This window comes from Hoplias malabaricus, chromosome X1, assembly GCF_029633855.1.
Source record: "Hoplias malabaricus isolate fHopMal1 chromosome X1, fHopMal1.hap1, whole genome shotgun sequence".
Lineage (NCBI taxonomy): Eukaryota > Metazoa > Chordata > Actinopteri > Characiformes > Erythrinidae > Hoplias > Hoplias malabaricus.
The window spans coordinates 13,913,201-13,940,261 of record NC_089818.1 but is presented as its reverse complement, the minus strand read 5'-3'; the positions used below and the strand labels follow the sequence as shown (position 1 = coordinate 13,940,261).

The following is a 27,061-nucleotide window of genomic DNA, read 5'->3' as shown; positions in this document are numbered from 1 at the left end:
AGTGTTGGGGTGAACAGCGAGTGGCTCATTATCATGTAAATGAACAGGCACTGAATGCAGCTGTTCTGAACATAACAGGGGGAGAACACTGCGCATGTGGTATGATATTTCTCCAAGATCAGAGGTGCCTCAGCTCCCCATCCTGCTGTAGACTGGATAGCAACAAGTTTATATGTCATCGCTGTCCAGTTAAAAACATGTATCTCCTTGTTTTTGGATGTTTAGTTTACTACATCATTTTGACACAGCTGCTGTCCTTCACACAATGTGACAATTTCACGATGAATGGACCAATAGAAATGCTTCAAAATTACATGGAATGAAATCTTTCTATATTGGCATTACATTACATTGTTTTTAAATTGGACAGTGAAAATATTCATTAATTAATTTGTCATCTGTAACAGCTTATCGAGTTCAGGGTTTCTGTGAGACTACTCCGAATTACGGATCACAGTCCATCACAGGGCATTATATACATAATCATCACAGTCCAGTGATAAACATTCATCTTAAAAAAAACTTTACTTTCAATGGAAGTCAATGTAGCAAGATTTTAAGTCATTTTGTAGCAATTATATTGGTCCATTCATCATGAAGATTTTACACAGGGAGAAGGACAGCTGCTGCGTTCAAATTATGTAGTAAAATAAAAAACATACAAATGGATATGTTTTTGATTGATTCATTTCTATTTATTAAATAAAATAAAATATAAAAATGCGTGCATGCCGTATTTGGTCTCCGGTGTTGTTTTCCAAGTCACCACACAGAATAAAAGATAAGCCTTGATAAGCCTCAAGGCTGTGTGATTAGAGAATAATGACTGAGGAATTTTTCACTTCTTCCTCTAGCTCTTTTTATTTCTGTGTTCAGATGTACAGGAACATGAGTTGAATAGCCATCCATGGAAATTATTTTGCGTATGAAGTGGAATGAACATATTACACAATAAAATACTCTGATGAAATACATACAAACATTAAACAAGGAAAATATACCTGTCTTTTTTTTCTCAGCATGGAGGATGATGTAGAGACATGTGCCAAATGCAACAAACAACCAAAGATTTCAGTTCTGTAACTGATTCCTGATAGCCTTGTTCTGACATCACCAATGCTAATAACGTTATTGGAGACATACAGCTAGTCACCAGTAAGCTCATATGTAAAGCAGGGACACTTTAATAACATTTAATGCCAGTGTGGAGGGAATAACTTCTTATTTATACAAAAATTACGGGCAGTACTTATTTCAAAGCAGGTTCTCCCGCAGCCCCCGACTTTCACTGTTCAGCTTTAGCATTTAAGCTTCATACAATTAGGAGATGTGTAGAGGCCAAAAGAACAGCATTCTCGGCTGCTTTTTGAGGATGTCCAAACTGTTTTAAAATGGGACACTGCTTTAAATGTGAGTCTGGGAAACATGAGCACGAAGGCTAGTGTCAGGTAAACAGGACACCTACAGACCAGCAAGAGCAGGGTTTCCGATTAAGTGGCCAGTGGGTATTTATTAACCTTCAAAACCCTGGGAGCATTACAGAATAACTGCTAATCGCGACATTTCTATTTTTGGCAGGTTTTAAACTGTGACCATTTAGGTGAACACTAAAAAGACTGTTATAAAGCATTGACCGTGGTTTTAGATCATTTCACATTCATCTAATTTTATGTTTACTTGCATTTTCCCTCTAATACCCTTATTTATGATTATATCCCTCATTTGTTTCTCTCACCTAATAACCCAAACACGTTATTGCGACTTGTTTTTCTCTTAAAGGAAAGGCCAGTTGCAGAGTCAGCATAACAAGAATAACAGAATGATAAGATTTAACATCGGTTCCCAGCGAAATGTAAACATGAGAATGCTGTTACTAATGAATTCCATAAAGATTAATAACATTCAGAACAGCGTTTCCCAATCCTGCTATAAACTGCCTGTAGATTTTAGAGTAACACCTTCATTTTCACCTCAGGAAGAGCTCGACAATCATCTGCTGCTCCTGGGAATGTTTACAGTATCGGTCAAGGACCAGGGGAGTGTTTCACAAAGTAGAACTTCTCATTTGAGTCCAAAGCCAAGTGTGTCCAGCACTGAGCTTACCACAGCCAAAGAACTGAGAAACTTTGATCACAGCCTTAACTCTGACAGAGAGCTGTGAGGATTTGATTGTACTCAGCATTCAGGTCAGATGCCAGTACTCAAAGATTATTTCTGATCAAAAACACCACTCCAGTGTAATAATAAACAGGATGAAGCTCCATCACAGGACACAGGTCCTCTACACCTTTATGGTAGTGTGGGATATACCCCTCTAGCCTACAGCTGGCATTGAGCAGGGTGACCTTAGGCTCACATGAAGCTGATCCAGAGATTCCCTTTTCATTTATGCTTTCCTACAGAGATACTATAGGGATGATGTATGGTGTAGAGTCAGGGTTTTTTCGATCCAAAGAAATGGATGGTAGAAAAAAAAAACCTGAAATTTAACCGGCACATGAAGGAATGAATGACCACATAAACACAAAATGAACATGTAGACAAACACACCCTTGTGCAGGCATTACGTTAAATAGCAGCCTAAAAGAAAATCTAATTATCATAGCTGCCGCTGCTCTAATTTTAAGGGTGAGTCCCATTGTCTTATTTTTATCCCTTACCCCTTGTTTTCAAGTGTCACCCTTCGAGCTGAGTTACAGAATGTAGCGGTTAAAATCTCCCCCTATGAAACTGAACAACTCTTCAAGATCTTGATACGTCATCAGAACACAAACAACAAAGAGCAGCAATTCATTCACAGGCGACTAGCGGTGCTCTGTAGCTGCTCTGCACCAGTCTGCAGTGATATCAGAGGAGCTGCTGGATTTTAGTTCAATTTCGGGCCTCATTCACCTTGAGAAGAGTTCCACGATCATATATTATCACCCTCTCCTCCCTCTTTTGTGATTATGGAGCTGAATTCAGATTCCTATTCTGCTGATTTTTCCAGTTCTTAAAGGCTGCAGTATCGCAATTTAAGGTGGAACTGGAAATTAACTAGCTACCTACTGAGACGTCAGCTACTACTAGCGCTGTTTTCTGTTTGTTATGAAGAAAAGGGTCAAAATCCACTGAAATATTAAACTAAGAAACTGAGACTCCTAATCCTAGGCAAAACAGAGAAAGGGGATTCACCCTTATTCAAATGTTGTTAAGAGAGGTGTGGAGAAACTAACAGGCCAATTTCATTATTTCATAACAGTAAACTTTCAAAGTTTGAGTTGCATGGTTAGTGATATATATCTATGGACAAAATATGAGTCACTTACAACAAATAAAAACCTGGTGTTGACAGAATAAAAGTAAACCACGGCTTGCCCTTACTACTGTTTGTATGGCAGTGGGAAACCTGTTTTTTTTCCTGTGGTTTTAGGTAACTTTGAGCTGCACATTAACTCTCAAGCGGAAATGTAGAAATGTAACAATGCTAAATTTAGATCTACTTGCTGACTTTTGTAATCAAACAGGAAAAGATGGGGTGCTGTAACTTTCCTTTGAAGTTTTAATGTAAGATCACAGCAAATGTGTTAGCATCTCAGCTTGTGCACACATGTTCATTTTCAGCAGTTAAATGTACAGCAGTGTAATCAGCAGAATATACAGTGCTACGATGCTTCAAAAACAAATAAAAAATTCTTGTCACTATACATCACACAGAAATAGTAACTAAATACTAAAATATTATAATCCATAAAAAAATACAGCCACACAATAGAATAAACAGACAAACTCAGGATCAGGATCAGGATCAGGATCAATTCCTACTTATGTACATTCGTGCATCCATTCATTCATTCATTTTTTTCCTGATCTGGGTCTGGGTGGGCTCGCACTGGAATCGCTGGGTGCACTCACTCACTTACTCATAACACACCTGTGGACAGTTTCACCCTGTCACACCCACACAGTCACACCTCTCTAAATGTTCACAGGTAATACAGGCAGCTGTGCAGTCTTACACAAACTTCATGGAACCTCAGGTGCAGTGGCAGAACATTTTAGTTTGTTTACTTTTGCTGAATGTAAAAAGCAAGTTAGAACATATGTTTTATTTATTATTTCCAAAAATATCAAATCCAGCAAACACACATTAACTGTACAGTAGAGTTACTTTACTTTAAAATATTTAGGTCAACCCCTTGTAGCTCAGGCGTTCATGTATTTTAAAGTAGAATATCAACATTTTATGCATAGGACCACAAGCCCAACTCTGCGTTACACTGCAGCAACACAATAAATTACCACTGATGCTGAACTGATGTGAAATGCTGTGTAATAAATGACACCTAATCTCTGTATTCACATGTTCACAGTGGAATGTATGTTACTCATTAAAGCTTTAAGAAGAAATGCTACTGAGCCAGTACTGAGTTTAAAGTAGCTTTAACACTCTAATTTCTAAACTTACTAACAGATTGTTTTCCAGATACTGAGCAGAAATAGAAGCGAATGCATGCTCTGTGGCCGTTGAACTCTGCAACTTGTGAATATATTGTGACTTTATTTAGCTGCTACAACACAAATAGCTGTAACTGTCATCAAACCTCACTGATGTGTAAACCTCAAACGCTTCAATGATTTTACATGCAAAACCTAGACACAAAATAGCCATATTTATTGATTTCCTAAGCGAAAAAAATACTTATATATGGCTTTTATTTACAGCAAATTATTTCTTTATTGTGCATTATTAGTGTATTTGTATTACAATATTATATACATTTTAAATATGTGATTTTTTTGTACATTACATATACATACACCACAGCAAGGGTGGGCGATATGGCCCTAAAACATCACAATATTTCAGGGTATAACAAAATATATGTTATGTTAATTATAATTATATTAAAATAAATATTTACTTTAATATATATTAACTGAATTAAATGTCCCACGGTCCAAAAACACACGTTGGTAGGTGGATTGGTGACTCAAAAGTGTCCATAGGTGTGAGTGAATGTGTGAGTGTGTGTGTTGCCCTGTGAAGGACTGGCGCCCCCTCCAGGGTGTATTCCTGCCTTGCGCCCAATGATTCCAGGTAGACTCTGGACCCACCGTGACTCTGAACTGGATAAGGGTTACAGATAATGAATGAATGAATGAATTAAATGTTTTATTTTACTACAAATGTAACAGTAAAATATACAATGTAGCATATAAATCTACCACACAAAGTGCAGACAATTTAGTGTGTGTATACAAACAGCAAAAGTAAACAATTACATAGAAACTAACCTTAAAATTTCACAGTAAATAACAAAACAAATACAGAATAGTTGCTGTGCTGATTCAGTGGAGTGTATCTGCTGGGGTTAGAGCTCTTTGGCTGTTGAACTCTTCAAACTGCATTTTTTATTTTCCTCGTCCTCAACCAGGTGCTTCTGCTCGAGGAGGGGAAACAGATTATTTGTGTTTCTCCTTTCTATTGTCACAACCTTCTTTCATTTCTTACAATTACAGTGGTGTGTTGTACATCTGATATTTTGTAACCACACCACCACCACACGGCTTAAGTCACTACCATTTTGGAGCAAATTCTTCCACCACAGAGCAAATTTCCACTGTACCGCTGCTGTGCCTAAAGTGATTCATTATGGGTAAATGCATGACATCATTACGTAAACAAGTCTGAGTATCACTCATCACAATATTGTTTTTCTGTTGTTGTTTTTTTTAATTGCCTTAAACGCTGACATACAAACACAGAGACATATTGTTTTGTTCACAATTATTTAACACTACTTTGTGCATTTACTGAACTTTTAAGGGGACTTTTTAGTGGGTGAAGCCCACCTAAGCAAAATGGCGTACCAGATCCGTATAATGTATTGGTATACTGTGGCCCTTCAGGACCTGCTCGCCCTGTACTGTCCCTGAAAATGTGAGACAGCTGTGGCAAGGGATGGACAGTGCTAAGCTGAACCAGAAAATCTTTCGGACGGGTCAGTCATGATTGGCGACCTACCAGACCTAAAGTGTGATGACCGGGAAGGGTGGTTCTTAGTATGTGTTTATACTTGTCAACTTTGGTTCCATTAAAATGAACCCTGGGGCGATTGCTCTGTTAGTACGTTTCGTCAGAATAACCATGAACACTCCATTACAAACTCTGGTACACACCAAATAGGCTTCTGAAATGAACTCTAATGCACAATACCAACCAAAGGTGTCTAAACCAACCAAATACAGGACGTGATGTCCTAAAATGTAACAAAAACAGAGGGCTTTAAAAGCAAACAACTGGCCGAGGACAGGCCTAACGTCCTCCTGTTTTGGTTCAACTACCTCTGAACTAGGGATGGGCAGTATCCACATTGTTCATACTATCATACTGTCTTAAAATATATAATATGCTATGACCGTGAGGTGGGGGTGGGGTGCACTTCACAGGCTGCATAATCTTCATATCTTTGATGATTGGTCAAGTGAAGGGTTTTCGGCGCTGTGCAGTTCAGCTCAGCACAGCCTGACAGTGCACAATGACACACAGGTTCACGATGATTAAAAAAAATAATAATAATATTCTGAGAGAGCAAATTTCAGTTACTGGTTCTAGAGGAACAGAAATTTTCAAAAATAAGCTAAATAATGGTTCTACACTGTTTAGAAGAACAGTTGGCACCAAACAGGCATTTGTGTTTTAGCACACCACAGCAGATTTTCCTGTGAATTTTCAGTGAAACGTATTTTCAGTGGCCCATGAAAAACATTCAAGTTTCATCATTGTCATCAACCTTCATTACTCCATATGCCTTTTTAGAAAGGGGAGGTGACTGCTGATGGTGGAGAGGAAATAAAATGCTGGGTATGTGCTATAGACAAGGAGACGCTTGGTTCCTATCACTTCCACTGCAAAGAAATTTGAGTCTCCATAGTCAGGCATTTCACAGCAGGATGCTCTCACTTTCTTTGCATCTCAGCCACTGAATTTTACAGAAACTAAGTAGAATAATCCCCATAAAATCCAGAGGATGGGTTTAAAAAAAGCCCTTAAAAATGGCTTTAAATGTGAAAAATTTTTGACTGTAAATGGTCATTTTATATTTCCACAAGTAGCAAAAAAAAGTGAAAAAAATATACTGCCCATCTTCTACAAGGTAGTAAGGTAGTAACAAACTGTGAATAAAGAAACTTAAAATATTTTTGACTGAGCCGCTGCAAAACAACTACAAAAGGAATCAGTAATTTATTTACTAATATAAATTATTCCATATCTAACATTAATTGTTCAGTAGCCTATAAAGTATTAATTTTTCAGTATATGCTATGAAATATTCCAGTCATTATTAGTTGCTATTTAATATTCAGACTCTAACATTGATCATTTAGAATACACTATAAATGATCTAATATTAATTACTTGGCACCAACTCCAAATATTTTTTTTTAAAAACTATACATTCTGTAATTAATATAAATAATTATATACAATTAATACAATTAATTACTTATCTACTTCAAAAATGTAGTACTATTCACTGTCTATAAATCTGGCAACTTGTTGATAGCTGCTCTGGAAGAGAGCAAACAAGACTCCACGCGTGTTTGAACATGGCTGGATTATTTTATTCAGAGGCTTAAAATAAAAATGAACAGCATTTTAAATGAGTAAATGTAAAGGAAAACTGGGTTATTTAGGTTTGGTTTAAGAAGTATTTAACATAGAGATAAATTTGGCTCAAAACCTTTATTCCTTAAACATTTACGTTTGCGTTTAGGATTTTAAAGTAACGGGTAACGGTGACATCACACACAATGTAAAGCCCCTAAACAGCAAAATACATTAGAGACATTAAAACAGCTGTTATTAAAAACTTGAGAAGAGACACACCACACCGAAACGAACGTGCTACCTTAATAAAACCTTTTTTTACATGTTGCTGGGATTTTATGTCTCGAATAGTTCCAGAAAGAGTCTAGATCCACAGCGCGGGAGTTACTTGCTCCACAAGCCGCCTAAGAGCGCACTAGGGCGGCCAAGATTTCCTCCAATTTCCCTCTCTCTATCTCCAGAACGGCGGTGTCTAGAATATCGAGATGCTGCTCTTTTTAAAGCTGTGGTCGAGTTCTAAAAGACTCTCGGTGTCTGGTCTTAGTTTGAGCTTACATCGCTGAGAAATAAGGCTCTAAACAGGTTAAAATGAGGCCAGGGAACCCCCTATTTTTTCCACTACCGTTAACGTGAACTAGGGCTACTGGAGTTAGCCACCTAGCACTGAGAAAAAGACAAAAACAAAAACCCGAAAAATGGCCCAAATATTGACAAATTAGCTTCAAGTATTAAAATAAAGGACTGTGTCCATTTTTCCAAAGCCAGCGATACATCATAACGGAAACAAGAAGCCAGAAAGAAGTGTAATGTAAGGGAAAGTAAACGAAACATGAGCTACATCCACATCAGCAATAAAGCTTTTAAACATTGAACTGTATTTTCTGCGTTTTGTTTACCTGGTCTTGTCCGTGTCCAGTCCTCCAGAAACGAGGAGAAACAACTACACAGGCGGCATTGTTATTCTCCCACGTCCATTTTCTCTCTATCTTGAGTCCAAAGCCTGTAAATAACGGGACTAAAGAGCAGCTTTAAGGTGGAGAATAGAGAGGGAGAGAGTGTTGGGTTAAGGCTGGTGATATTTCAGCACTGGCCTGCCATTCTCTCCAACACTAGAGAAAGTAGGTGGCCCTCCAGAGAGAGCAAAGTCTCCTATTCACTCCTCGTCACATGGATGGCTTTAAAACACTCATAATCTCACCAGCTTCCCTGCTATGAATGCTCCTTTTCATCAGCAACTGGTCCCCCCCATCCACGCATTAGCCATAACATTAAAGCCTCCTCCTCCTTCCTCCTTCTGCATCCATTGCTCACTTTCTCAGCTCCACTAACCATACAGGAGCACTTTGTAATTTTACAATTACACACTGTAGTTCATCTGTTACTCTGAATACTTCATTAGCTCTTTTTGGCCCTGTTCTAAAGTGCTCTGAATCCCTGCAGAGCTTCACTCCATGCTGCAGTGCGCTGTGCTGGAATGAGTGGATCAGGCACAGCACTCCCTCTGAGTTTTTAAAAACCACACTTGTTGGTCAGAGAGAGTAGCTCATCTGTTGCTGCTTAGTTTGTGCTTGTCCTTCTAGTCCTTCATTAATGGTCACAGGGTGCTTTAGATTGTGGATTATTCTCAGTCTTAAATATCCAGTATCAGTATTGTGTCTGATCCACTAGTGCGGGTACCCCACATAATGACACTATCACCATCATGTTATTGTCACTGCAGCCCTGAGAATAATCCACCATATAGACAATAGCTCTATGGTGGTCCTGTAGGGGTCCTGACCATTGAAGAACAGGATGAAAGGGTGTTAGTGTATACAGAGCAACAATCGGACCACTTTCTCTAATTGTGGATCTACAAAGTTCAGCTCTGTGGTCAGTGCAGTGTAAAATAAATAAATAATCAATGAGACAATGAGTAGGTAGATTTAATGTTGTGGCTGATTGGTGGAACAGTGAAAAGCACAAAAATAGAAATATAAAGATGATGGTGTAAAAATACAGCAAACACACAGACACTCAGACACACTCTGTTGATCCCTGCATCCATACATCCCTACATACATACCTGATAAAATCATTGGCACTAAAAGGATCAGAGATCTGCTGCTGTATCTGATCAATAAATATTAAATCAGCAGGTAACTCAAACCCTGAACCTCCGCTTTCCATTACAGCCAGGAGATCAGCGCAGGACCGGTATTTACATGTCCATCAGCAAACTCAATAAACTCTGTTCAACCACACACAAGCCTGGACTCCACTTGGGCTGCTGCTGGTTCTAGAAACAAACCTCAGTTCTCTGTATTGGCCATATTTATATTTAAGATATTTAGGCCTTAAAATAGTGCACATCTCCAAATCTGCTGGAATATGCTTTAGAAACAATGGTAAATGTTCTGGTTATATTAAACAACAAATTGATATATAGAGTTTACTGAGTAATTTATAGTAGCTAATGGATAATACCTAGTAGCTGATGAATGATTTGCACTAGATACTTAATAATTAATAGTAGATCATTAATAATTATGAAATAGTAGACACTGTATATGTTCATTCATATATGCAACATATTTATATTAGATACTGAATTGTGAATAATGATTATTGAAAGGTCACTGAAAATGACTGCGCAGCTGCCAGAAGACAGACAAGTTTCATTAAGAACTGGCCAAGAAAAATGCTTCAAAATGAATTAAGATGCAGCCTGGTTTCTTTTAACTCACACTGAAACTTTATAAGACTTTCTTATTTTAATTCTTTAGAGATATGAGCTTTTAGGTTGAACATTTCCCTGCGTCTCTCCGAACAATATCTGTGTGGTCAGTGTGTGCTCCTGAATAAAAAATAAAAAGTTGAACTTTTGGAAGATTGATTTTTCTCCAAAACAAATTGAAAGACAGTTCAAAGTAATGCTGACGTTTCTCTTCAGGGCAGAGTCTAAAGTCTTAGTAAATGGAAAATCCAATAACAAATAGAGGTCCAAATTACATCCAAGATGTGGCACGGTCACATCACGACTGCAGTCCAGCAAAAGTGTTACTGACACCTCTGCTGGAGTTCTGTTTTATTTTGGTACCTGGTGCCGTGTGCAGAAATAGAAATACAGCTGGTGTGATTTGAAGTTGGTCACCGTGGTCTTATTATAACAATGACGTTAAAGACAATGTGTGGGTCTTATCACTAGAGCCATTATAAGGATAATAAAGCTCAGTTCTTTACATGAGTCGGGAGGTGTGATTGACAGGGTGAGTGTGTGAAACCGTCCACAGGTGTGAGTGCATACGTGTGAAAAAAAATGAATGTATGAATGAATCTTTATGTAAAGTGTTCTTTAAGGTTAACCTCAAGGTTTCTTAAGGTTATCTTTGAAAAAGTCATGGACAGATAGATAACAGTTAAATTCAGATTCAAGTTCATTTATATGTCTATTATTCAGAGGCAGATTTGCATACTGCAGTACATTCCTAACAGCTCAGTCCATCGTCTGCTGCAGCTCTGGCTCAGCGCAGAAATACCAACCAGACACCAATGCCACATTTTCCCATATTTAAGTCCAATGGCATCTACTGTGACCGTATTTGGCGAGTCTAGGAACTCAGACAAAAGACCAGAAACTGTGAGGTGCTTCCAAAAGTTTAACCTTTTAACCACTGAACTGAGTAATTCATTACATTTACTCAGTAGATCACTCATAGTAGACACTGAATACTCCAAAATAGGTCATGAATAATTCATAGCTGATACTGAATTCTTCATAGTAGTTTTACTCTACTTTAAAATTCAGTATCTACTAATAAGCATTCAACATCTCCCATGCAGTATTTAGTATCTATCATGAATAATTCAGGATAAACCATGAATTAGTCAGTATCTACTCTTAAGTATACAATATCGACAATAAAATATTGAATACTTAATATCGCACATTAAATATCTCCTACGAGGAATTTTGTACCTATTATTACGAATAATTCAGTACCCAATACTGGGTTTTCAGTATTTGCAATGAAATATTCAGCATCTAATATGAATTATTCATTATCTAGTATGCAGTATTTAGTATCTATGATGAATAATTCTGTAACTATTATAAATAAGTATTTAGTTTGCAGTATTCAGTATCTACTATGAATTAGTCACTACTAATAAATATTCAGTTTTTTAGTATGAATGATTCAGTGTTAGGGCGGCACTAGTGTCGCAGTCACACAGCTCCAGGGACCTGGAGGTTGTGGGCTCGATTCCCACTCCGGGTGACTGTCTGTGAGGAGTTTGGTGTGTCCTCCCTGGGGTTTCCTCCGGGTGCTCCGGTTTCCTCCCATGGTCCAAAAACACATTGGTAGGTGGATTGGTGACTCAAAAGTGTCCGTAGGTGTGTGTGTGAGTGTGTGTTGCCCTGTGAAGGACTGGCGCCCCCTCCAGGGTGTATTCCCGCCTTGCGCCCAATGATTCCAGGTAGGCTCTGGACCCACCGCGACCCTGAACTGGATAAGCGCTTACAGATAATGAATGAATGATTCAGTGTTTAATATTAATTATTATAAAGTATTCAGTTATTACTAGTAATTAGATGTATTTCAAAATTATTATGGAGTATTCCTCATAATTCTGACAAACCGGTTCAGTTTCATTCAGCCTGTTGAGGGTTAATGTAATTAAATGGAATTATGGTCATGAAATTACTGGGATTAAATTAACCCCTAAACTGCAGGATCATTATCTTGGGGGTGGGTTGGGGTTGGGCTGGGGTGAGGGAGTATTAATAACCAGTTCTCTTTACTCAAGTCTATGCACTTAAACACAACCCTGATGGTTTTGTACTTTCTGCTCATACTTCTACTCATTTTTATTAGTGAAAAAAATGTGATTTGATGGCACCAATTTCATAGTTTGGAGCTTTGGCTTTTTTATTTTAGACCACAGTGATCCAAAAAGAGAGGAACACATTCTTCAGTTTTTGTGCTGATAGATGCGGGATAGCTAGAAAAGCTCTGATTCAATGACCTCAACACGACTCCCTCAGTATTCAGGAGCTTCTTTAAGCTGCTACTTTAATTGTGCTGTACTTTAGTTTGTATTTTTTTTTTTAATTTTCATTCAGCTACTTTTACTTTTTCGACAGTCAATGTTTTACCAAACAACACTTTACTAGAGTCTGGCTTTGGGCCTCTGTAGCCGCCTCTGGTGAAATGCCCCCATCACATGACGTGCTGTTGTTTAAGAATAGTGAAGGCCGTCTGGTTTTACATCCCTCTGAATGTGCACATGCTCTGTGTGTGTGTGTGTGTGTGTGTGTGTGTGGTCATGTGCTCAAGCTGAGTGGATTCTCTCAGGCCTCATAAGCCCCAGGGCAGCTGTTGATTGATTCCAGCTTCTGGATGTATTTTACACAGAGCTCCAGGAGAACTGCTGAAAATGTCCCAGCTTTTACACCTACACAGAAAAAATACTGAAGCAGTGTTGTAGACATCTTTACAACCTCAATATTATGAATTACATTAATTATTTCCAAACGTGAACCAAAAGACAAGAAAACTGAGGGGTTTTTTTTGTGTCCGTTTATGCACCAAAGACACACTGGTCCTAAAGTGTGTGACTAATCGCTTTAGCCCAATGCCAAAAGTAGGTAGTAGAATGACTTATGTGGGTGGGCCAATGACGAATATATAAAGGGACCAGTGGCAAAACTGAGACCTGGGACAGAAGTGGGTGGACCAATGACAAACATAGGTGGACCAATGAGAAACCTTGGTGAGACCTTGGCCAACATGAGAGTCCCAAGGTCAACCAAAGTGTGTGGACCAGTGCCAGACAGAAGTGGGTGGACTAGGGCTGAAACCCTGTTAAACCATGGAGAGAAAACCTAGTCAATGAGCAGTGAGCCAACGAGTACTGAGTTAATTACAGTGACACAATTGCCACTGTGCTCATGTCATCACAAACGAAACATCACTTATAGTGAGTGTTGGTTAGTCACTGGCCTGAGCGATAAACTAGATCAGCATTCTGCTGGGGTAATTTAATAAAACTGCACGGCAAGACTGTCCATGCCAAAGTGAGACCCAAACCAGCAGCTGGTAGAGATTTCTATTTACACAATTGCTGTGTAAATATCATTCGCTTCACAATGTCTGAATATGGTCAGAGTGAAGTGTGCTGAGATTTTATTTGCCAACAGGAGGAAAATAACTAAGAGGAGGTATTTAATTCCCAATTGTAGCATAGTTTCAAATAATCAGCAGCATACGTCTGAACAGGAATCCCTGCTTAGTGAAGTCTAAGTGTAATTTGGAACTATTTTGATTTTGCTTTCCATTTTTGGCATGACTGTGCCACATGAAACCATTGATCCACTTCTCCCTCTGCTAGAAATTACACTGAAGCATAACAGCACCTACAACATCTCGGAGAACATCTGCGTCATTAAAAACACATCTGCACGACTGGAACATGCTGTTGGATTGATTTCAGGAGCAGAACCTGACCAGTCTTTCACAGACTCTCAGTCAGAATGTGGGCAAAGTGCTTTACATTTCTCCACAAGAGGAGCATTTTCGCATTTTTCTCTGGCTCCCGCAGAGCTGGCAGCAGCTTCGGAAAAAAAGGCCAACAAAGCTGTTCAGTTCCAGCCGTAGCGTTTCTGTCAGCAGATGTTGATATGATCCTCTAGAAAAAAGAGTCTGCATGTGATGAGGGGAAGGTAAAGAAGACAAGGCCACGGTCTGGGGCTGCCAGGTGCTGTCAATGACTTGCAAAACCCCCCGACATCTGATGACAATAGTTATCAAAAAATACAAACTAGATGGCAGAAAAAGGTGTTGTACAGTGCAATAAAACAAGACTTCGTGTTTTTTAAAATTCATTAATATTTCCTTGACAAAAAATAAAGGATGTGTTGTCTCTGAACAATAACTAATATTTTGTTTATATTTACTCCTTAAAAACTAGCAAACATCCACCAAAGGCTAAGTCTTTGCAGCAAAGCCAGAGGAACTGGCCACCAATTTGGGCCAAACTTGGTGAGAGCAAAATCAAAAAGCAAATTTCTCAGGAAACACTTGCAAAGATCACAGGTCTCTCACCATCTCCTGTCCATAACACTGTGGAAGATTAAGGAGCTTTGGAGAAACCTCAGTCGGATATGAATGTATGTAAAATATATACTCATATATGAATGTGTATAAAAATGTATACTCCACCACTCCATCAGCGTAATAAATCTCACATAAATAGACAAAAAGATATCATTTTAAAAAGTGTGATTTTTCTTTTATTTCTGTATATTGTCCCTAACCACCTACATAAAAGCTGCCTAACACATTTTTCCAGGGCCAAAAAAATTAGCTTAGACTTGGCCTAGCCTACTACTCACCCCACAAACAATAATAGTATAATAATGAAATTAGAATGCTGCCCATGGACTTACTGTTATTGTTGGTGAATGGTGGTTTTTAAAATGTGTTCTCACATTTAAGACTATTTAGTTCAGAATGGAGGGCGGCATGGTGGCGCAGCAGGTAGTGTCGCAGTCACACAGCTCCAGGGGCCTGGAAGTTGTGGGTTCAATTCCAGCTCCGGGTGACTGTCTGTGAGGAGTTGGTGTGTTCTCCCCGTGTCCGCGTGGGTTTCCTCCCACAGTCCAAAAACACACGTTGCAGGTGGATTGGCGACTCCAAAGTGTCCGTAGGTGTGAATGTGTGTGTGTGTGTCTGTGTTGCCCTGTGAAGGACTGGCGTCCCCTCCAGGGTGTATTCCCGCCTTGCGCCCGATGATTCCAGGTAGGCTCTGGACCCCCTGCGACCCTAAAATTGGATAAGCGGTAACAGATAATGGATGGAATGGATAGTTCAGAATGGAAGACATAAAGGTACTAACCTAGGCTTATTTTCTCATCCAGCCACAATGTTTTATAAATAGCCGCTAGTGGCAAGGACGTTATTAACTTATTGCACCTGCATTTACAAAACAAACTAACTTGGCCATAGAACATTAGCTAAACACGCAGACCAGCCAGTGATTAGGAAACTCCTGCGCTCACTTTTTTTTTTTTTTTGCCAAATGCATGAATTACGTAGGCAGGATCAACGCAAAAGGGATTAGTGTTTAACAATGTGATTGGGCCAGCCTAGTGTCAATTGGGCCGCTGATCTACTGGTTTTATGGGCCGGTCAGTGTCAGTACTAATAGCCTGTCAGCCCACCGGGAAAATGCCTGGTATGCCAGATGTCCAGTCCGTTCCTGCATGCCACTGTAATAAATATAGCCACATGGGTTCAGGAGGAATTCAGATAATCGCTGTCACTGAAATCACTCCACAGCTGCATCAAGAAATGCAACCTCAGTCTCTATTAAAAGACACACCAACTTTATACAGAAGCAATGTGCCCATTCTGCACAGGCTACAGTGACATTCATAGACATGGAGTGTGTGTATTGACTGACCGGCCTGCTGTCCAGATCTGCCTCCAATGACTATCATAAAGAGGAGAATCAGTCGACATTGACCGCAGACTGTTAAACAGCTGCAGTCTTGTATCAAGTGAGAATGAGTAAAAATGAAAGCCATCCTGCAGCGATTAGTCTCCTCACTTCCCAAACAAGCCAATGGGCAGCGCTGTTCAGTTCTAACAGTTCTAGAGTTGACTCTGGGTTTGATTCCAAGTGATAGAGTCAGTTCCAAGATTCTAAATCTTACTTCAAAAATACTAAGACTTAAGTGCCTTACTTTGGAGTGTGAATCTAATTGTAATGGAACATATTGGGGTTACGTGTGAACACCATGTGATAATTTAACTGGACAAACTGCACTCCACTGCAACTTCCCAAAGCTGCTGGAAGCAGCTCTATCTCCTCAGAGAACACAGTTCCACTGCTCCACAGCCCACTGCTGGGGGTTGTATGCCACTCCTGCCCAGGTTGGGCAGCGGGGACTGTGACCTTAGGTTCTCAGAAACTTAAAATAACAGTCACAGTCATTAGAAGGGTTTCCCAGTGTGTGCTGGAGCAGAGAACTCAGGAGTGTGTAACTAGAGCTTGAGTTGGTGGATTTGCCAAAACCTGTGGAGCGTGGGGTAGAGTGGACAAAGCTCCAGTGTGGTCAGCTTAAGTAGGACATGGTGACACCGAGAGCAATGTGAACACAAGCCTGGTCACTCTCTCTCTCTCTCTCTCTCTCTCTCTCACACACACACACACACACACACACACACACACACACATTTTGCTGACCCAGGTCAGAGCGAGCCCTTTAACAACAAACACCATGCAGAGGCATCTCAAGAAAGACAGACACCTTAAAGAGACCGCCTTAACTCAACCTTGCAACTGTTGGTAATACTGAACTGACCTGCTCCTGCGCCGCTAGAAACTCTTTCTTCCATAGCAACTGTTGCTAGGTCAGTTTCATGCCCATATAAGGAAAATAAGGAGAAAAGTACACTGTGTATTATAAGATGTAAAGTCATGATGAGTCAAGACAGCGTTTTGCTGTCTTCCTATTGGTCATCGTCAAGGAACATGTTGCAGGACATGTCAGACTAGGCCAAAAGATAACAAAAAAGAAAAACAAGTAACATGCTAGACTTTTCATTGCGGGAACCTCAGCTGCCACATCGCTGTTCCTTTTGACAAAATCATGGCACTTCTGGATAACGTTCAGATTGTTTCAGAACAACGAGGAGATCCAGCTTTGGGAAGATGAGTGTCTGTGTATTTATTGATTTATTCATTCATCTTCTGTATCTGTTACTTTACAGAATGATCAGCGCTGTGGTGTTTCCAGAGCCCGGCTGGAATCATTAGGTGCTAAGTATGAACACACCCAGGTCACCACACTCATCCAGTCTCCCACTCACACTGCAGGTGCATCTCAATAAATTAAAATATCACCAAAAAGTTTATTAATTTCAATAATTCATTTCATAAAGTGAAATTTATACATTATATAGATTCATTTCAAACAGACAGAGAGATTTCAAGCGTTTATTGCTTATAATGTTGATGATTATGGCTTATAGCCAATGAAAACCCAACAGTCCTTATCTCAGAAAATTTGAATATTACCAATTTTTAAAAAATGTTTTTTAATACAGAAATGTTGGTCTACTGAAAATATGTACAGTAAATGCACTCAATACCTTCTGCATGAATTACTGCATCGATGTTGCGTGGCGTGGAGGCGATCAGTCTGTGGCACTGCTGAGATGTTATGGAAGCCCAGGTTGCTTTGATAGCGGCCTTCAGCTCGTCTCTTCTGTTGGGTCTGGTGCCTCTCATCTTCCTCTTGACAATAACCCATAGATTCTCTATGGGGTTTAGGTCAGGAGAGTTTGCTGGCCAATCAAGCAGTGATACTGTTGTTATTAAACCAGGTATTGGGACTTCTGGCAGTTTGGACAGGTGCCAAGTCCTGCTCGAAAATGAAATCTGCATCTCCACAAAGCTTGTCAGCAGAGGGACTTGATATAACACAGTGGACCAACACCAGCAGATGACATGGCTGATTGTGGAAACTTCACGCTAGATTTCAATCAGCTTGGATTGTGTGCCTCTCCACTCTTCCTCTAGACTCTGGGACCTTCATTTCCAAATGAAATGCATAATGTATTTTAATCTGAAAATAAGACCTACCTGGCCCAGGTGAGACGCTTCTGGTGTTGTCTCTGGGTCATGAGTGGCTTGACACAAGGAATGCGACAGCTGTGGCTCATGTCCTGGACACGTCTGTGTGGGGAGACTTTTGAACCTCTGACTCAGTAGTCGTCCACTACTCATGAGTCTCCCCCAAATTTTTGAATGGCCCTGTTTTGCTTGGGCACCTTTTTTCTAACACACTTTTCCTTCCACTCAACTTTCGATTAATATGCTTGGATACAGCAGGCACGTGTCAATGACTGCCTTCTAGACATCTGTCAGGTCAGCAGTGATCTCCCCATGGTTGTATAGCCTACTGAACCAGACTAAGGGACCGTTTTAAAGGCGTAGGAAACTTTTGCAGGTGTTTTGTGTTATTCTAATTTTCTGAGATAATGACTTTTGGGTTTTCATTGGCTGCAAGCCATAATCATCAACATTAAAAGAAACAAACGCTTGAAAGAGATCACTCTGTTCATAATGAATCTATATGAGTTTCACTTTTTGAAATAAATGAACTTTGTGACAATATTCTGTACTTTGTGTGTTCCTGCCTCGTGCTCATTGGTTCTGGGAAGGCTCCAGACCCACCATGACCCTGAACTGGATAAGAGGTTACAGACAATGAATGAGTGAATGATATTCTAATCACACACACACACCTGTTTCACAGTCACTCCACCTAACAATGTGTATCTGTACTGTGAGAGGAATGCACAGCTCCCAGATAAATCCCACACAGACACAGGGAGAACACACTACCCTCCTCATAGACACTGACCCTGACATGGTTATAAACACACTGCTGATGTGAGACATGTTTTGGCTTAAAAAACCTTGCTGATTAATGTACACACTGTTAATGTACATACTGTTGATTACACACTGTTCTGCAGCTTCGCCATCTTCCAAAAGCAGTTCTAGAGACGAGTGGGGGTCAAGATGCTGGATTTTGTGTTTCACAGATGAAGATGTCTGGTTCCATTCACTGTCACTGTAAAGAAAACTCCTCATTCAATACAGGAACAAAGGAAGGAGAGAAAAGAATAAAAACTGAGAATGACCACGATTCCAAAGATTCAACTCAATCTGCTTTAATGAAGAAACTAAGCAATGTTTGGAAGTGACTGTACACTTAAAACCAGGCACTTTCCCCAGGGCTCTAGACAGATGCATTCTGGGTAGACGTTTTGGATTTCCCCCTATTTAGCTTTTTTTTTTTTTGAGTAAAGTGTGAGTAAAAAATTTAAAGGAAAATAAACCAAAAAAAAATTATAACATATAAATACAAACAAACTTTATACAAACAAAGCTAGAACTGAAGTGGGATACGCTGCAGGAGCCACATAGCGGTCATTAAACCTGAACAGATAAATTAAGAGGAAATCAAACACAAATTTAATCAGAAACCTACAAAAAAATAGAGTCAAACCCAGAAAAGGCGACAGCTTTCTAAAAAAAAAAAACTAAATTCTTTACAGTACATTACACAGCGAAAGCTGCTCCTTTTCTATAAATATTATATGCATCCATGAGATCTGTGTTACAGAGCGCTCTGGAAAAAAAATCACCAGGAGAACCCGCCCATGCCAATAAATATCCAAGCTTAAACAGGCCACAGTGTAGTTCTAGAGACACTGTTAAAATAATCTAACACCTGGAGAGAAAAGTCTGAAAGTTTTGAAAATCATGTCTGTACTTAATGCCTTTGAGAATAAAATGAAGTTTTAAAACTATGAGAATATAACAGCCATTATTTCCAAAAATAAAAAAAGAGTTGATGTATCAAGAAATAAAAGGTGATTTAATGTGATTAATGGCATTTTATTCTCAAAACTTCAACTTTATTATCAAAAATTGCCACCCCCCTCCTATATTACTATATATTATCTGTCAGCAGTTCCCCGACCCGAGGCCGAGCCACCACTTCTTTACAAAAACACAAACGCAAACTGCCCATATCTGTCACATCAGCTGACAAACACCTGCCCCATGAGCAGTGAGACAAGAGGAGGACATCCTGGACTCTCAGCTCATCAATCTCCTCACGACCAGACCAACCTTTACCCTGCGTCGCTCGGGAGAGTCCCACAATCTCTGTCCAATCCCACCCTCAACGTAAACATCGCTAAAACGAAGGGGGAAGAACAGAGATGCTGTTGTAGTCGTCACTGCTGGATGAACCTGAATCATCCTCACAATTTTGATGTACATTTATTACAGCCATAACTAAAAAAAATGCACATCTGTAACCACTGTGCAAAACAAAACGGCTTCCAAAAAGCCGAGGTCATCGGTGTCCCGCGTGGAGAAAACCAGAAAAGAACAACAAAAAGAAACAAACACTCTTACACAAGGCGCCGCTGCTCTGTTTGGGTCTTGGCAAAGATTTACTCCATGACCCATCCGAGGCCATCGCTGTCCCAACGCTTCTGGGACACTTTCCAGAGCCTGGAGTTTAAAACACAGCTTCAGGAGCAAAGAGCAGATCAGAGCTAATCCCAGTTTAATCAAAAACTAAAGGAAACCTGACCTTTCATTAAACACCAGGCACTAACCCTTAAATACAGCTCATAGACTAAAAAGGAAAGACCCCAGAACGGTTCTCTTTGAGTCTCTGAAGAACCGTGCTCTTAAATGAGATACACGTTCATGTAAAACTAAGAACATTAAAAATTCATGTTCTTTAATGGTTCTTGAAAGCATGGCTTTTTAACTGGAGAACGGTGCACTGTGAGGAGGTTCTTTAAACTTTAATACAGTTCTACTCTCTGAGAAAAATGGAGCTGAACGGATCGAGAGGGAACTAAATCCCTTCTGTTCACAAGTCACTTTCTCATTTTATTTAAAAATATTTATTTTTATTTAATATTTAAATATTTATTTAATATTTGGTCACAATTTTTTTATTACTAAGCAGTGGTTTTGTTTAATTTGTACACCCATCCACACACACACACTCTTTAAGGACAATTTTTGAACACCCAAAATATTTATTTATTTACAAGGACAGTAAACTGAGGGAACAGATTATAAAACTGTGGCCACAATTTATTTGAAATGTATCAAATATGCACACGAATTACCTGTTCCCTCAAAATCCAGGCTCTGAAGGATCACGTTTATAAACAAGCTGAAGTTTAAAGTGCCTCCTCATAATGTAACACTAATAAATCCCTGAGTGCCCCCACTTTGGGCACCTTCGCATTTAAAGAGAGGTGTTCTCTTTTCATTCTTCTGCCTCTAGTGTTAATGACTCTGAGCAGGTTCCTTTAGTTTCTGAAGAACATTTCCTCCAGGACGTTTAACTGGCTCTGTATGACAGCTGTATTTTATTTTTAATTTTTTTTTGCTGTTTGACTGTCCCAAGTTACCAACATGGTTTTTGCACTTTGCTTATAATAAACTCCCGAGAAGCTGAAGGTCGAGGCCCAGGCCCGGGTCGAGCAGCGGTGATGGAGGTCAGGCTGGTGGTCTGGCTGTAGTTTTGGTGTGTTTCTGGGGCAGGTTTTGGTGACTATTACTCCATGATGGCTCTGTAGATGGCTGGCTCGATATAGTCCTCTCTGTAGCGGGAGTTTATCACTCGCTGTCTTTTAGAGTCCTCTCTGACATCCTTCTCCACAAACACGCCTTTAAATCGCATGTCTGATGCCACGGACTGGAAACGGAAAAGAAAACAATCCGTATCAGAGTTGAATATGAAAATGGATAATATCTACCATGTTGTATACACTGTCTACAACAATATGGATATTTATTAGCTCCAGCTTCTTTAAGGAGTGCACAGACGGTCAGTTGAAATGGGACACACTGGAGCAGCACCACATTTTTTAAAATTTTACTTATTTATTTAACTATACACTTATATAGCGCCTTTCTAGAAATCCAAGGACGCTTTATGAAAAACACTCTACATTAATTTCACACACATCCCGACAAGAATCCCGCACAGCGTACTCTCGACCAGGAACGGCCACCCACCTGGAGGACAGTTATTAGAGAAGTCAATTCACATAACGGTGGGAGGAAACTGGAGGCCCTGGAGGAAACCCACACAGACACTGGGAGAACATGGAAACTCCACCCCAAGCCCACATGGACTTGAACCCAAGAACCCAGCGCTGAGAGGCGAGCGCGCTAACCACTGAGCCATTGTGACACCACCATTTCATCACCAAGTCGTTTTTTTTTTAATCCCAGACTCATCCCAGATGTCAGAGGCTGAAACGTGGAACAAACTTCTGATCAAAGCCTTTCATTTCAGGAGAAATTTTGGAAGAAGTGTCCTGAAGATTTAGACACAGAACGTAGCTATTTGGAAAAGTCGGACAAATTAATAATCTCCACAAAGAGAACACGCCACATTTAAATCGCCACATTTAAATATGTGCTTAAAAAGCTTTGTACGATAAACAGGTGTCTAGACTTTACTGACCAGTCGAGCCTTTACTCGCTTTGGCAGCTCCTCGTCCAGACAATACACATCCTCTCTCTTCGCCGTCAGCTGAGACTCGTCCTCAAACTCCACCTGCATCACACACACACACACAGACACACACACAGTTAATAAAGATAGACAGAAACCAAACATTTATGCTTTCTGCCATTTAATAGAAGCAGAGTTTCATCGGCTATAAACACAGACTAACGCAGTGTTAAGAGTCTAGCTCAAGGACATTTCCACAGTGTGGTGTTCCTAACCGAGCTGGGAACTGAACCTTACTCTGCTGTGTGGAGGGTACCAGTGCTTGCTTTCATTCTTAGACGTTAGATGCATGATCCATTTTCTGGCAAATGTGAGTTCTTATGGGAATCATATGTTAATTAACCATTTGGAGATCAGATGTAAACATATCAAAGGGACGGGTCCTGGTGCTGATCATTATAACAGAATATTTTTTAGCAAATTAAAGCTTCTGCTTTGTAAAGCAGCCGGAGACATGGCAAACTGCACGGTCCATTATTCTGCCGATGCGCTTGATTAAAATCAGCTCATTAAGAGCAGGTCCGTCTACAGGATGAAGACTGTGTTTGAATCAGAGGAGGCTTCTGCAGCTCCACAGTTTAACAACACACCACAGAGTTATTCTGCGAAAAATGAAACCAAAACGAAAACCCTTAAACGTCTTGCTCAGCAAACATCTGGCTCTTGCAGGACACAGCTCTGACGTCTGCAACAACAGCTGGACATATTTTAATCTGAATAAACCACTGGTAATTGCTTAACTTCTCTCACACACACACTTCTTATTAACAATAGAGCTTTATATACAAAATTACTGAATATCTAACATTTACAGTGAGATTCAAACCAATCTGTAGAGAGAGAAAACAGAGGGAGAAAGGAGAAGGGAAGGAGAGAGAGAGAAGAAGGAGAAGGGAAGGAGAGAGAGAGAAGAAGGAAAAGAGAAGAGGGTGGTAAGAGAGAGGAAGGGGGGATGAGAGAAACAAGGGGAAAAAGAGGGAGAGAAAGACAGAAGATGAAGGAAAAGAAAGAAGTGGGAGAGAGAGAGAGATGGAGAATGAGAGAGAGGGAGAGAGATGGAGTGTGTGTGAGAGAGAGTGAGAGAAAAGGAGGGGGAGAGGGTGAGAGAGAATTAAATTCCACTGGCAGTGCCCACACACAAAAACACACAGGCCTCACTCCCCATGTATTTTCCTGAGCCATTTTCTAAAATAGCCGCATCTTGAAGAAACAAAACCCCTCTAAATGATTCCCGCCCAAAAAAAAAAAAAAAAAAACACAAAGCATTTCACTTTCCAAAGACTTTCATATAATATTCATAACTCTTTCATACACCTGCCATTAGCATCTAAAAAGCCTTACTCCAAAACTATCAGCTATTAACTCTTAAATATCAACAAACACTTTCCAGAGTGTAACGTCTCTTATGACGACTGATGTTGCTGGACTAAGCCTTTATAGACAGTTATTACGGCTTATGAAGGTGTAACGAAAGCTTATGTAGCAGCTTAATAAACAATGACCTACAATAAAGTGTTATTGTGTTCCTTCAGTGGTCTCCTCTTTAGTCGAGATGGCCTTTTATATTTCAAAGTCAAATATATTGTTAATGTAGGTTTATGTCAGTGGTCACGTAGGTGTGGTGATAATCAGCAGTGAAGTGTTACCACAGGATCTCGACTCTGTGCTGCAGTGAGTGCAGCACATTCCTGAGCTTGTTTACTCGTCTGTTTTTTTATGTAACCTCAGCAGGACCTTGACACTAAACCTTTCTTTTTCAAGGCCTCCATGCTGAGGAGGCAATAGAGGAGAGGCAGGGGGCCTTGTAATGCTGCAGGACCACTTTAACAGGGGGCAAAAGAGGGAAAGGTCTACTTCTAAGTCAAACAACAACTGTCCCTCTAAAGCTTCGTGCAAAAGTTTGAAGATTCCTGGTTCAGTGCCGTGTTTTGTGGATTTCTGGGTTCACATTGGGCATCAAGAAAATGAGGGACCTCAGTCCAGAACTGAAATGTGTGACAGTGAGAGAGAGCGCGCGAGGGGGACGCGCGAGAGAGGACAGCGTGGTCGGTTCACCAGAGAGAGCGAGGACAGCGTGGTCGGTTCACCAGAGAGAGCGAGGACAGCGTGGTCGGTTCACCAGAGAGAGCGAGGACAGCGTGGTCGGTTCACCAGAGAGAGCGAGGACAGCGTGGTCAGTTCACCAGAGAGAGCAAGGACAGCGTGGTCGGTTCACCAGTGAGAGCGAGGACAGCGTGGTCGGTTCACCAGTGAGAGCGAGGACAGCGTGGTCGGTTCACCAGTGAGAGCGAGGACAGCGTGGTCGGTTCACTAGAGAGAACGAGGACAGCGTGGTCGGTTCACTAGAGAGAGCAAGCAGGAGGCAAGGGCGAGGACAGCGTGGTTGGTTCACTAGAGAGAGCGAGCGGGACGCGAGGGTGAGGACAGCATGGTCAGTTCATTAGAGAGAACTAGAGGGACGCGAGGGTGTGGACAGCGAGGTCGCTTCACTAGAGAGAGTGAGGACAGCGTGGTTGGGTCACTAGAGAGAGTGAGCAGGAGGCGAAGGCGAGGACAGCATGATCGGTTCACTAGTGAGAGCGAGGACAGCATGATCAGTCCACTAGAGAGCATGAGGGGGACACAAGGGCAAGGACAGCGTGGTCGGTTCACTAGAGAGAGTGAGGACAGCGTAGTTGGTTCACTAGAGAGAGCGAGAGGGACACAAGGGCGAGGACAGCGTGGTCGGTTCACTAGAGAGAATGAGGACAGCGTAGTTGGTTCACTAGAGAGAGCGAGAGGGACACAAGGGCGAGGACAGCGTGGTCGGTTCACTAGAGAGAATGAGGACAGCGTAGTTGGTTCACTAGAGAGAGCGAGAGGGACACAAGGGCGAGGACAGCGTGGTCGGTTCACTAGAGAGAATGAGGACAGCGTAGTTGGTTCACTAGAGAGAGTGAGCAGGAGGCGAGGGCGAGGACAGCGTGGTTGGTTCACTAGAGAGAGTGAGGACAGTGTAGTTGGTTCACTAGAGAGCATGAGAGGGACACAAGGGCGAGGACAGCGTGGTCGGTTCACTAGAGAGAATGAGGACAGTGTAGTTGGTTCACTAGAGAGAGTGAGCAGGAGGCGAGGGCGAGGACAGCGTGGTTGGTTCACTAGAGAGAGTGAGGACAGTGTAGTTGGTTCACTAGAGAGAGTGAGCAGGAGGCGAGGGCAAGGACAGCGTGGTTGGTTCACTAGAGAGAGTGAGGACAGTGTAGTTGGTTCACTAGAGAGAGTGAGCAGGAGGCGAGGGCGAGGACAGCGTGGTTGGTTCATTAGAGAGAGCAAGGACAGCATGATCGGTTCACTAGTGAGAGCGAGGACAGCATGGTTAGTCCACAAGAGAGCATGAGAGGGACGTGAGAGAGAGGTTCACCAGAGAGATAGATAGATAGATAGATAGATAGATACTTTATTGATCCCCAGGGGAAATTCAAGAGAGAGCGAGGGGGACGCGAGGGCGAGAACAGCGGGGTTGGTTCACTAGAGAGCAAGCGGGAGACGAGGGCAAATACAGCATGGTCGGTTCACTAGAGAGAGCAAGGACAGCGTGGTTGGTTCACTAGAGAGAGCTAGGACAGCGTGGTTGGTTCACTAGAGAGAGCTAGGACAGCGTGGTTGGTTCACTAGAGAGCGATGGCAAGTACAGCATGGCGAGGGCGCGAGGGCGAGGACAGCGGGGATGGTTCACCAGAGAGAGCGGGGGGGACGCGAGGGCAAGTACAGCATGGTCGGTTCACTAGAGAGAGCTAGGACAGCGTGGTCGGTTCACTAGAGAGAGCAAGGACAGCGTAGTCAGTTCATTAGAGAGAGCGAGGACAGCGTAGTCGGTTCATTAGAGAGAGCGAGGACAGCGTAGTCGGTTTATTAGAGAGAGCGAGAATGACACGAGGGCAAGGACAGCGGGGCTGGTTCACCAGAGAGAGCGGGGGGGACGCGAGGGCAAGTACAGCATGGTCGGTTCACTAGAGAGAGCTAGGACAGCGTGGTCGGTTCACTAGAGAGAGCAAGGACAGCGTAGTCAGTTCATTAGAGAGAGCGAGGACAGCGTAGTCGGTTCATTAGAGAGAGCGAGGACAGCGTAGTCGGTTCATTAGAGAGAGCGAGGACAGCGTAGTCGGTTTATTAGAGAGAGCGAGAATGACACGAGGGCAAGGACAGCGGGGCTGGTTCACCAGAGAGAGTGAAGGGGACGCGACGGCAAGGACAGCGGGGCTGGTTCACCAGAGAGAGCAAGCGGGACGTGAAAACGAGGACAGCAAGGTTGGTTCACCAGAGATAGCGAAGGGGACGCGAAGGCGGAGAGAGTGTGGTCAGTT

At 41.4% G+C, this 27,061-nt stretch overlaps 2 protein-coding genes across 5 annotated transcripts in view; both read right to left on the bottom strand.

The window, feature by feature from the left end:
• st3gal3b (ST3 beta-galactoside alpha-2,3-sialyltransferase 3b) overlaps positions 1 to 8,788 on the bottom strand; it is an 84,769-nt gene extending 75,981 nt beyond the window's left edge. For all 3 annotated transcript variants that reach the window (XM_066652424.1, XM_066652425.1, XM_066652426.1), the window contains exon 1: positions 8,491 to 8,788. The gene's annotated coding sequence lies outside the window, so the exon portion shown is untranslated. The remainder of the gene's footprint in view (positions 1 to 8,490) is intronic.
• A 10,440-nt stretch (positions 8,789 to 19,228) lies between these two features.
• The window catches only part of LOC136675626 (lysine-specific demethylase 4A-like), a 20,168-nt gene continuing 12,335 nt past the window's right edge, over positions 19,229 to 27,061 (bottom strand). The window contains exons 21-22 of one of the 2 annotated variants that reach the window (XM_066652276.1): positions 22,668 to 22,760; positions 19,229 to 21,890 (exon numbers count right to left, since the gene is read on the bottom strand). In XM_066652276.1, coding sequence (XP_066508373.1) covers positions 21,750 to 21,890; positions 22,668 to 22,760 — 234 coding nt within the window. In that variant the 3' untranslated portion in view covers positions 19,229 to 21,749. The remainder of the gene's footprint in view (positions 21,891 to 22,667; positions 22,761 to 27,061) is intronic. The other variant, XM_066652277.1, reaches the window with a different exon arrangement.